Source organism: Brassica rapa, chromosome A09 (genome assembly GCF_000309985.2).
Source record: "Brassica rapa cultivar Chiifu-401-42 chromosome A09, CAAS_Brap_v3.01, whole genome shotgun sequence".
Taxonomy (NCBI): Eukaryota; Viridiplantae; Streptophyta; class Magnoliopsida; order Brassicales; family Brassicaceae; genus Brassica; species Brassica rapa.
Window position 1 is genome coordinate 7,482,737 of NC_024803.2, and position 13,148 is coordinate 7,495,884.

The following is a 13,148-nucleotide window of genomic DNA, read 5'->3' on the forward strand; positions in this document are numbered from 1 at the left end:
GAGATTTTCTAAGGAGGAAGAATACTTAAGTATTTATAGAGTTAGTAGGATAATCATAATCTAGAAGATAAGTTCAAACTTTTTTTGTTTTCTTCTTTTGGGGTATATGATGCAGTTAATTGATCTTGGATGACGATGAGTTAATACTTTAGTAGTGTCTTGCGCCATTTTTTTAATTATCTATATTTTGTTTTCTTTTTTTTTTAATTTTTAAAACTTTAATTATTATTTTCCTCTTGTTCCTCATCAAGATTAGAGGAGAGAATATTTGTTAAAGAATTCCCACGTTTATGAGGAAAACAAATGAAGATAGTGGAAAAAATTTCTTGTGAATTATTTTGGAGAAAGCATGTCATATAAGAAAAATGTTGAGTTACTTTTAAAATTTTATAGATTTGTTTTTCTATGTAGTTTGATATAAAATAAGGAAAGCGTAAATTAAAATTAAACCAAAATATATGCAACATAAATAAGACATCTCAGTAATATCAAATTATGTAATTTTGTAGTTTTCATTCAAATGTATTTTAGTTTATGTTATTTAAATTATATCTATTCATATGGGAAAATAGCTTGATATAAAGAAAATACTTTTATTACGTTAAAATTTATATGATATATTATGTCATTTAAGATTATTTTTATAAATGAAGTCTTATTTTTAATGTTAAAATTTTTGTGATCTGTCTTTCTTATGAAATAATATTAGGTATGATTTATATTTTCGTTTTTAAATTTGATAATTGTTCCCTTTAATAAATGTTTTATTATATATGTTATTTGGAAAGAATTTAAATAAAAAGGAAACTAAAATTAAAAAGGTTTAATTATGGGAAGTAGATACAATATTGAGAAATTGCCACAAATACCACATTCATAGTACCACTTTTCATGTTTACACTAACCACTTTTACCTTCACTTTTAATGAAGGGTAAAATACAATTATACCCTTAAGGTTAACTAATCTAGACTTAGGGTTTAGAGTTGAGGGGTGGGGTACGGTTTTTTGGAATGTGAAATTTATGATTCTAATAAATATATAAATACTTAAAAATATATAGAATTTTTTAAAAAATAGTTTCAAACATAATTTTCGTTTTTCAAAAAGAAATTAAAAAAAAAAATAAAAAATTTGAATTTTATTTATAAAAAAGTTCGAATTTGAAAAAGTATAATTCGAAAACATTTTTTTTTCTATTTTATTTTATTTTTTTTTAATTTTTTAATATTTTTATTTATTTTTTTAATTTTTTTCAATTTTTTATTTTTTTTTATTTTTTTATTTAAATAATTATTTATTATATATATAAATAACAAGGGCATAAGAGTCTTTTGTCACTTAATGAAGAAGGTATTTTTTGAAAATGTCTCATTAGTGGTGGTAAAAATGAAAAGTGGTACCATGAAAGTGGTAAACATGTAATTTCTTCTACAATATTGGATCAATTCTTTTATGGTAACTTTATAATTAACTGTTATAAAAATTAATGTGAATGCGGAAAGAATGTGAATTCTCAAATAATATTTATATACTATTATTTGAGAAGTCAGCTTTTTACGTGTAGCATTATGTTAATTTTTACGATGGTTAATTTGCAGAGGTATACTTAATGAATTAGAAATATTATATTGAATTACTGTTATTAAACTCTTTATTTTTAATTATTATTTTTTGTAAATTAGATGCTACTTCATTTTCCCTTAAGTATCATATATAATATGGAAACATTTATAAAATTTAAAGGAAAAATTTTTAAAAAGAAATAAATTTCTCTATAATATTATTTGGAAAATCAGTTTCTTACGTGTCGCGCCCATGTTAATTTTTATGATGGTTAATAACAAAAATACCCTTAATGAATTAAAAATATTATATTTAATTATCTGTATTAGAACTTCTTTTTTATTAATTAATTATGTATATTGGATTTTAGTTCAGCTGTGTTCCAAAAAAAGTTTTTAATTTAGTTTCCTTTTTTATGTTTTTCAAATAAATATATAATATGGAAACATTTTAAAAGAATAAATTTTTACATATAATGTGATTACATAAGATATAAGTTCACTAAAATAATTTTGATATTAAAAATAAATCATTAATATCAAGTATTAATACCAAACTTTATATTATATCTAGAATGTTTATAATTCTTACTAAATTAGGGGTATTAAACGCTTACTCTAAGTGATTAAATTATTTTTACCACGTAATATTTTATACCATTAAATTTTCACTCTAGCTGACCAAATCAACATATATCAAATTATTAAAATACAAACATATACTTATACATCTAAGTTGTAATAAAACTAACTCAATTTGGCCTAATTGAACCAAAAATAATTATCTTTCAATTTCAAAGAATATGTGTAACTCAAAACCCACCACAAAATATTAGCTGGACTTATCCAGATTTTTATATCTAAAATCAAAGGTTTAACTAAAATAACAGCATATTATTTTATAGCAAGATTTTATTTATTGTATACATATTATTACAGAATAACTCAAAATCTTTTATATATTAAAGCAAAAGTCACTTGACAAATAGAAAAGTTTTTAGAAAATAAAAACAATTGACTGAAAAAAAAAAGCTCTTCGATCCCTAATTTTTAGCAATTATATCTCACTATCTAATCTATTAAAACTGAAGTACAAATATTGATTAACCCTTAAAACTTCAACTTAATTAAACCTAAATGCCAATGAATTAATAACTACTCTTTTTTAGCATTAATTGTTTTTTTTTCAAATTAAATACATAATTTCTTAAATTGAATGCATAAAAAATCAATATAAATCTCCAACTCACAATTTCGTAAATAAATTGAACAAAAAATTTCAGTATAATTATTTTACTTACGGATTGCACATAATACTATAAATTTTAATGTACATCAACATTAAACACAAAATATAATACTATACACAAAATATAATCTATCATCATTTGTTTTTTTGCTGCCCATACCTCCCCCACGTAACTCTTCTTCCTTTCCAATATGAACTTCTGTCCTTTTCTTAAATTTATATGGGTTTGTAAATAAATTAAAATTTATAAGGGCTATATTAATGCAATAAAATACTTTAATGCACATCAATACTATACATAAATGGATTCTCTTTGCAAAGATCCATCAACGTAACTCTTCTTCCTCAAAATTCTATGCACTAAATCATATATAATATTAATTTTAAAAATTTTAGTGATATTGGAAATTATTTTATTCATTTACTAAATTAATTTAAAACTTTAAGACATTAAAAATTATCATTTATTAATAATAAATGAAAAGGTAAAAAACCACATAAAAATCAATTTATATAGTATATAAATAAAATATAAAAATCTATTAGTGTATTATAAGAAGACTATTTTCATATAAATATAAATCCAACTGCTGAAAAAAATATATAAATCCAACTATTATACATGCGGGATGGTTAAAAATATAATGTTAAACGTAGAAAAAATAATTAATTTGCATACACATAAAATTACATGTAAAAGCCACATAAATCGATTTATGTATTCCTTTACTCAATTTGGAACACAATATCATTTTAAAACTATTTATTTATATTTCTCATTATTTATTATTAATAATTAAAATAAAAACCACATGAAATAATCATTTATATAATATATAAATAAAATATAAATTATTCCTTTAATATACTATTGGTAGCATATTTTTATATAAATAAAAGTCTACTAAAAATGGAATACAATAAATTTATATGATAAAAATATGGGTGATAAAATTAACTTTAAAAAAATAAAATATAATTATGCAATGTGATAAATAAAATTAGTATATTTAAAATGTCATATTAAACAACTATATATTATGTGTAAACTATAAATTTATATTATGTAATTTATACAAAACAAAATTTTATTTATAAAAATAAAACTAAATATCCGTGATGGCATGGTTCAAGCTCTAGTTTCATTTAAGTTGAAAGCCACTTTACCACGATCTTAAACTGTTTTCCTCTTTTATATAACTTTTGTTCTAATAATTTACTTTATGTTTCTTTTTTCTCCTTTGTCTATCTTCTCCAATAAAGCAACAAATCTTTTCACCTCTCTTATATCAGCAATTTTGACTTCGTCTTTCTTCGATCCCTGGTGATCACGGTTTGGAGAGATAGGATGAAGCATAAAATATTATTCTTGTGGAAAACCCATAATTACACTCTCGGGCAGTGATCTTCCAGCTGAATCAAAGATGCATAAGGTTGTGGCCTCAAGAAGAAAGTTTGCCACTTTTACTTTTTTTTTTTTTTGTTGATTCAATTATCTTTTAGTATTCACTATTGCAATTGATGAAGCTAAAACTATTGCTGAACGTATAACGAAGCTTGCATTTCTGAATCCCAAGTTGAATCACTTTACTATTGCTAAACAAATCTTTTTAATCTATAAAAGGCAAACTAAATTTGTAAATTTTAATCTTATAAATTAAACAAACTATCAAAATAAGTAATGACTAATGTGGGTTAATTTTGGTTAAATGTGTGTTTAAAAAAAACATGTTAGGTGAATTAACATAAAATGTCAATTTCAAACTATAAGCAAACTAAAATAATAAATTTATTATAATCATCGTATCAGAATTTTGCACTAAACTACACTAAGTATTTCTTATTCTGTACAACCATCAAATATTGTATTTCAATTATATTTTGTATTTTGGATATATTTTATTTATTTTTGAAAAATTCTACAAACCTTTTAACAGCTTTGTTTCAATGCATGTACCTCTAATATTAAGTGCTACTATTCATATAATATTTTAAACAACATTCACTCTATTTGAAAATTAAGAGGATGATCAAATAATTTTTAAAACAGTGAATTGACATGTGTGTGCACATGCGTAATACTAGTATATTAATAAAACATTAACCAATTTTTACAAGGGTAATTGCACTTGATATACACGATATTAAGATTATTTAGGTGATCGGAAACCTACTGTTTTTTCTATATATCCCACAAGTACCCCTATAACCTAGTGATCGACATTATCGTTAGGCTATAGGTATGGAAAAATATCTCTGAGATCTTTTTATTTTTATTAATAAAATACATATTCGACAGAAAAAAGATGGCGATAGAAAAAGACGACTCAAGATCTAGGTTTTTAGATGGCGGCACTCGATTGGATTTGGGGATTCTGCAAGGTTTTTTCAGGGGTTAACAAGGATCTTCATCAGGATCATGTCTCTCTTATATTGCGCGAGGAAAGGAAGCGTTCAGGGGACGGGGAAGAGGATGAAAAACGAATCAAGTAGACCGGGTACGAGCTGGAAAAGGATTCGACGATTTGCGATTCAATTGCAGATAAGGGTCTCTCTTTGGGATTCTATGGAAATTGAAGGAAAGATCGGATCTTTGGGATTCGCGATGAACGGGAATACAGAGGATCTAAAGGCGATAATGGGTTTCAGAGAGGATATGGAATGTTGGAGGCAATCATCATTTGAGCAACGTATACTGAGAACTTTAAGCTTTCCTATCTTGTTATGGATCAGATATCAGACTTGCAAGGAATTGGAAATGGTATTAGATGTGGCTATGCTGGTTTCATGAGGAAGCTACGTGTTTATAGAAGAGCTTGGGAAAGTAGTATCACGAGGAAATATAGATGATTTGAACTCTACTTGGCTATCGAATTTTAGACATTTGTTTCCTCAATTGCAGGATCCTCATACATTGTTGAGTTTATGTTTAAACCATACACTGCTGAGTTTCATTGATGATTTGAGCATTTTTAGTTTCATTAACGAATGGAATAAATGGTGTTTCTCGTTTTGGCTACAAAATCTATTTCTTTGGTTTCTTGTTTGACTTTAGACAACTGCTGGTGGAGGTGCGTAGAATTTGAAACTATGCTACTATTTTCCTTATTTCCCTGTTGCCGGGTTATGACACAGGGTTTAATATTGGTTCTGTTTTTGCTCCTCTTCAAGAGCTTAGGAAAAATGAATAAGATTTGCTACTGGTGTCTTGGTGTTCTATCTTTTTGCTTAGCAAATATTTGGCAAAGTTGTATTTTGTTCATAAGGTTGCAGCCTCTCAAAAAGGTTTCGTTAATGAGAGGGTTTGACTTGAGTTAGTACTGGAAGTGGTTGGAGTGTTTTGGCTATAGTTGTGGTAGGGAACAAACTTCTATACATCAGCCCTTCATAAATGATTTTCTATGTTTGATTTTTTCTAAAGAGGAACCTGGTGTAGTAAGTTACGATCAATGGATGTCCTTATACCCCTCGAACAAATCATCACTGGAAAAGGAAGCTAAGGATAACACTTTCTTTACGGTCTGGTGGGTTAAAAGTATTGAAGTTGTACAAGCACAAAGTATAGGCTTGAGTGGCCAGCTTGCTCTGTTTACTCGTACGGGTGAGGCAATATTGATTTGTTTCACCATTTGGTTTGCTTCGTTTCGTTTCATGTTATTGTTGTTGGCTCTATCTTTTTATAAGATTAAGAGGTGGAATAAAATGTTTTTGTTGGTATTTGGTACTGGTAATAATGCATTCTGTTGAGAAATGTGTTTATATGGAATCTTTTTGGTATTAACGAGGCTGTTAAAATGTGTTCTTGTGTGTTTGATTTCGTTCAAATTCTGACCTAATTTCTATATTACAAACTTTCGTCTTATTCATCTAATAAGGAGAATTTTAAGGGCTAAGTGTAAATAAGTAACAATTTATATTATTATGGTTGCTGCATTGTGCGTCAAACACGTGGGAATTTGATATGTTCTAATTATATGAGAAAAAAATGTTGTTTTCGTCTGACAAGACTTAACAGGTGTAGCCAAGCTGGATATGCCTACTATAGCTCTGCAGCCTATATACACAACTTGTATATTACAACGGGACATGTGAGTAATTTCGCTTATGCATCTCTCTCCAAGTACCTAATTATCTTTTGTTTTGCATGAACTTTTAATTAATTTCTCTTTCGTGTATTTCTAGCCAAATTGGCCTTTTTACAATTTAGTTATTGTGTAAAATTTATATATGTACATGAAATTTCACAAATATTTGTACATGAAATTTCACAAATATTATATTTTATTTATTTATATATTTAAATCGATCAACACTTTAATCAAGATTTTTTATTTAATCAATTTATACATAGTCTTACTAATATATATTTACAATCTAGAAGAACAACCAGCCTAAATGCTAATAAAAAAAAACTAATCAAAATTTTAATCTTTTTGGAATAAAAATATATGAAGTTGAATTTGATGAAATATATGCAACCTATTATATCTAAATATTATCAAACCAGCTAGATATTATATATCTAAAATCAGATGTATAATTAAAATAACACATTGTTATTTAAAATAAACTAGATCTTGACCCGCTCAACCGAGCGGGTGTTATAATCAGTTTTTATATGCATATATATTTATTTTAAATAATTAGTGGTATATATTTTAATTTTAATTATTTTTTTAAATGTTGATATAACTATTTCAAATACAATAATTTATATTTTGTATGTATGCAATTGTGATAATGGTCCATTTCAAATTCTCGTATAAACTAAATAAATATAGTTTGGTAAAATGAGGGTTCTAGTATGATTCTTTTTTCTAATCCATACGTGCAATGCATAAAAATAAAATAATATATTTTGGTTTTGGTGGTTGGCATAGGTTTGGTTTAAACTTATTATATCCTTAATAAAATGATATTGTACATATCTACGTATGGATCTAGATATAAATGTTTATATTTAAAAATATAGTTATGATAATGCAATTATAATCTTGTTTTCTTAAGTTATATACAATGTTCGTATATGGAGCATCCGTAGGAAATTAAATATCCGATGTAAAGTAGGAAGTAGAAAATCTTTTAATTATGATATATGGAATATTTTATGATAATTAGTAGGAATTACTTTATTGTTAGGATAACAAAAATATACATCTAACAAATTTTTTTAAAGATGGTCCAACTTTAAAAAATCACACATGAAAAATATTGTGACTTCTGTTTTAATATATAAGATTATGCATGTAAATTAAACAATGATTTTAAAATGAAGTATTAATAATTATTTATAATATATTTATTTATATCCGTGTATAACCAGTGAACTACTTATAAATAGATATAAGCTTGGATTGGCCTGCAGAGAGAAGAAATTGGGCCTATGTTTAACAAATAGAAACCATTAAAAAAATCAAACCAACTAATTTATTAGAATGCTAATGGAGAGGCGCAGACCAAAACAATCATGAACGCACGTCTCACTTGTTCATACTCTTTTCTTTTAGTGTGTCTCACGTTGAGATTTTGCGTCAATTGATTTTTCCTTTCATTTTAGCCAAAAAAAAAAATTAGCTAGCCATTGTATTCACTATAAATGTAAGATCTTATGCAATCATAAAACTTGGGTTTCCAGAGAGAAAACAAAGAAAGAAAAAATGGATCAAAGTTTGTACAGCAAGTGCTTGGTTATTTTGTCAGTAATGGGGATGATCGGAACATCATCTGCGGCATATGCTGGGGGCCCGTGGCGCCGTGCCTCAGCCACCTTTTACGGGGATGAAACTGCCCGCGAAACCATGGGTAAAAAACAAACATTCCAACATTACATTATATGTACAACACGAACTATATTACAGCAAGATCATGTGACAATATTGGTTTAACTAACTATTAATTTTAGCCCAAAATTATTCATTATAAGCTTATGACGTTTAAGAGAAATACATTTATATATTTCTATTATTTACTATAGAATAATTCAAGGATTGATATAATTATTTAAAATTGTATGCTAGAAATTTTTTTGGCATCCATATAATGCATGAATGTTTTGAGGCTATAATTAAAATGTACCGGCAACTTTAGCATGACCATAATGTGCATCGATCAGGTGGGGCTTGTGGCTATGGCAACCTATGGAACAGCGGCTACGGTGCAGCCACGTCGGCATTAAGTACAGTGCTGTTCAACGATGGTTACTCGTGCGGTCAGTGTTTCCAAATAAGGTGTGTGTCGTCGCCTAACTGCTACTACGGTTCACCAGCCACCGTGGTGACTGCAACCAACATATGTCCACCGAATTGGGGTCAAAATTCCAACAACGGTGGGTGGTGTAATCCGCCACGTGCCCATTTTGATCTGACTAAACCGGCTTTCATGAAAATCGCAAATTGGAAGGCTGGTATCATCCCCATCTCATACCGGAGGTAAATCTACAAAACCACCACGACCTTTATGCATATACGTATACAAAGTATTTTTAACTGTTTTACTAAGGATATGTGTGTCCTACTCTTAAATAATTCCTTGTTTTTGCGGAGATGTGCGTCTATAAAAAGGACCAAAGAGTTCTTTAGATAGCTAAATGTTGATTGAAGATGTACAGAATTGCAAGATAATAGTTTGAGTTTTACGAGATCTTCGGTTACTATATAATACGTTCGATTTTTCTCAAAATTTTGAAACCACAACTTCAGTGATTATGTAGATATGAAGGCCCTACTTAAGTTTTAAAGGTGCATTGAAAAATCAATATATACCTGCCTAAATATGTTTGTGTTATTTATGTTTCTATGTATGCCCTTCTCACACATTCGTTATAAAATACATATATATATATACAGAGTGGCTTGCAAAAGGACTGGAGGAATAAGGTTCAAATTTGAAGGAAATGGATATTGGCTTCTTGTGTACGTGATGAACGTAGGTGGTGCTGGCGATATAAAGACCATGGCCGTTAAAGGTAGCCGCACGAACTGGATCAACATGAGCCACAACTGGGGAGCTTCGTACCAAGCTTTCTCTTCTCTCTATGGCCAATCTCTCTCGTTTAGACTCACCTCCTACACCACTCGTCAGACCATTTACGCTTGGAATGCTGCTCCGGCTAGCTGGAGCGCCGGCCAGACCTACAAGAGCAATGCTAATTTCAGCTGATTCGATTGAAAAGGACAAAGTTACGGTTTTACTCTTTGTAATCTTGAGGCAGATCGATCGAGGGGATATCTAATTTTTAATAACTCGATTTGATTGTATGTAGTGGTAACTAATTCTTGTGTATTTTGTTTTGTCCATCAATGGTTATGAGAAAAAGGATGTCTCGTTAATTGGCTTCAACGAGACAAATTGTTGAACCCTTCGTGTTTAAATTTTGTTTTTTTCGTTTTGACTTTAGAATTGATGGGATCTAATTGGTAACTCTTTTCATTGACAACATAAAAGACGTGCTACTTCCGGAGACATCAATCAAGATGAGTTCACGATCAAATTTTCTTTTGCTGTTATGTAAACTTCTGCTACGTGGTAAACATGTAATATCATTTATAACTTATCCTGCATTATCTTCAGTTTTATTACTTTATATAATTAACTACTTTAGTTATTACTCTGATCGTTGACCGTACCCCTGAATATATAATTGTACTAATGAACTAAAGTATACGTAAATGTAGACGTATACTTTACTCAAAACAATCTCACGCCGCCTTTTATTGTCCCAAGAAATCATACCCATTAGCATACAAACATATACATATTCATAAAGATATATATACATATAAAAGCAATCATTTCCCTTCAATCTTTTTTTTTTTTTTTTTTTTGGACAAACATTTCCCTTCAATCTAAAGCCTTCATGGAGAGTAAAGAAAAATTCATATATCATGATCAACTAAATTAATGTCTTTCCCTTCACATCTTCTTCGCATTTCTCTCAACAACAACATACTAGAACAATAACTCAATCAAAATCAAAAAATGGGAGCAACAAGAACATTCTATTTTCCCTCTCTTCCACTAATAAAAACCATATTATTAATCTCACTGCTTCCGTCTCATCTAAAAGGTTCGACTTCCACTAGTAGTACTACTCAAGAACCTTTCAAGGAATCTTCAAGGCTTCTCGATCTTCTCCTAAGAGACTACATTCTAAACTCTTTTAAGAATCAACATTACTCAGTCAAGACCGGCGTTGTTCGGCATATTCATCTTCCCTCTAACTACTCTGGCATAAACCTCGACGCTGTTAGGTTCCGGTGTGGGAGTTTCCGGCGATATGGAGCTCAACTCCAAGAATTCCATATTGGTGTTGGAGCGATTCTTGAACCGTGTGGTGAACGTCTTGTGCTCGTGAGACAAATCTTGGGATCAAATTGGTCTGATATCTATTACAAGAACTATGATCTCTCCGGTTATAGACTTGTCTCTCCGGTTCTAGGTCTCTTAGTTTATAATGCATTAAACGACATTGTTTTGGGTAATAATTTCCGCAGCTCTTATCAGATAAGTCTTCTCCTAGACAATGCTAAAGATCCGTCCACCGTTGATTTTGGAAACATTTCTGGACCGTCGATGGTAGTGGTAGAAAGAACATTCTTGAATAAGCCAATGTGTGCAGCTTTCGGACTAGATGGGAAAGTAACGTTTGCTGGAGAAGTGAAGCCGTATGTCTGCGCCGTTAAAACTAACGGACATTTTGGTTTAGTGGTGACAGATGATCAGGATTCGTCCAAGTCGGCTGGTGGGGGAGAGAAGAAGATGAAGAAGGAGAAGATCGGACGGTGGAGATCGGTTGTTGGAGGGCTTGTTGGATCTGTGACGGTGGGAATAGTGCTTTTAGGGCTTGTGATGGCGGCAGCAGTTGTGACGGCAAAGAAGCGGGGGAGAAGGGCAAAAAGGGAAGAAATGGAGAGAAAAGCTTGTGAAGAAGAAGCTCTGAGAGTAGTGACAATGGTGGGGCATTCTAGGGTTTTTGTTGCTTCTGCTACAAGGACTTTGCCTGGTTTCATGGAACATGAGTGTGTTCCAAATTAATTAATTTACGTACGTTTGGTTTTTTTTTTTTTTTTTTCCTTTTCTTGTAAAAAAGTTTTCATTAAATATATATTCTGTTGGGAGTAAACATATACGGTATTTAGTTAGTCTTTTTTTAATATTCGGTATTTAGTCAGTTATTATATATACTGTAACTCTATAAATCATTCGAGAACTCAACTTCTTACGGTTTTCAATCATGTTAATTTCTATGACGAGTAGTTACATAAGTGTTCTCTGAACATCTCCAATGCTACTCTATTTTTTTTTTTAAATGTCAAATATATAAGTCACTCTAATAGTGCGCGATATGTTGCATCAAATATAGAGGAATGAACAATAGTAATACTGTTCTTTTACTATATTTTTAGAATTATATTTTTTTCTTTACAAAATCACCCCTTATTTTTTCATGTTTTCATTTTTCACCAAAATAAAATTATATATTACAACTTTATGCATTTAAATACTATGTTTAGTACATCGTTTGTTTATAATTATATGTTGTAATAAAATTTAATTTTAAAGTAATTATTTACATTTATAAATAGTGTAAACTGTGGTAGTATATTGTTATAAATTAAAATGAATGGGTAAATTTTAATATTTAAAATTTCATAATAAATTACTAAATAAAAAAATGAATATACTAAGAATAATCATTTTTAGAGTAGAAAAATATGTAACTATTGGAGTAAAACCTTCCTCTATTAATAATGACCAAAAATATTATGTTTATTTTATTTCCGATTATTAAAAAAATCTTTTTATTTTTTATTTTGTCAATTAAATTTTAAATTTTGGTTTCCTTTTCCAAATAATATATATAATATAATTTTGTAATTTTAAAATGTAAAATAAATTATTTTTAGAAAAAGAAAAAAATATGTTTATGTAAATATATTTTTTATAAATATATGAGCATGGAAAGATATTATACATATAATATGATCTCATAAATTAAAAATTTTATAAAAAATAATCATCCCTTTAAACATAATTTAAACAACATAACATATTATAATGAAATAATAATATTTTTTATTATTATTATTGAAATGTTATTTTGTGCATACTTTTAATTTTTTTACATTTTTTAATGTGTTAATCAAATTACATAAATTAAAATATATATATATATATATATATATATATTAAAACAGAAACTTAATATGTAATTTATGTCACATAAGTTTTCAAAAAAACGATTAGCGAGAATTATATTTATTTAAAACATTAAATAATATCTTTTTTCAATTGAATTTAAGAAATAAGTCGTATAATAGAAAAGGAAAATAAAAA

General features: G+C 28.4%; 2 protein-coding genes across 2 annotated transcripts; both read left to right on the plus strand.

Moving 5' to 3' along the window:
• The first annotated feature begins 1,268 nt into the window (after window positions 1-1,268).
• On the plus strand, window positions 1,269-10,168 carry EXPA18 (expansin-A18). The gene is made up of 5 exons (XM_033280276.1): window positions 1,269-5,503; window positions 6,820-6,901; window positions 8,449-8,615; window positions 8,926-9,241; window positions 9,659-10,168. Exons 1-5 carry the CDS (start codon window positions 5,233-5,235, stop codon window positions 9,969-9,971), a joined length of 1,149 nt encoding a protein of 382 aa, XP_033136167.1. The 5' UTR covers window positions 1,269-5,232; the 3' UTR covers window positions 9,972-10,168.
• LOC103838053 lies at window positions 9,991-12,046 on the plus strand. The gene has a single exon (XM_009114469.3). It carries the CDS (start codon window positions 10,791-10,793, stop codon window positions 11,844-11,846), a length of 1,056 nt encoding a protein of 351 aa, XP_009112717.1. The 5' UTR covers window positions 9,991-10,790; the 3' UTR covers window positions 11,847-12,046.
• Window positions 12,047-13,148: the final 1,102 nt, after the last annotated feature.

Coding starts and splice junctions, on each gene's coding strand:
- EXPA18 (XM_033280276.1), top strand. CDS start 5,233: ATGTCTCTCTTATATTGCGCGAGGAAAGGAAGCGTTCAGGGGACGGGG. Junction 6,902..8,448: donor TGTATATTACAACGGGACAT/GTGAGTAATTTC, acceptor TTGGGTTTCCAG/AGAGAAAACAAAGAAAGAAA. Junction 9,242..9,658: donor ATCCCCATCTCATACCGGAG/GTAAATCTACAA, acceptor ATATATATACAG/AGTGGCTTGCAAAAGGACTG.
- LOC103838053 (XM_009114469.3), top strand. CDS start 10,791: ATGGGAGCAACAAGAACATTCTATTTTCCCTCTCTTCCACTAATAAAA.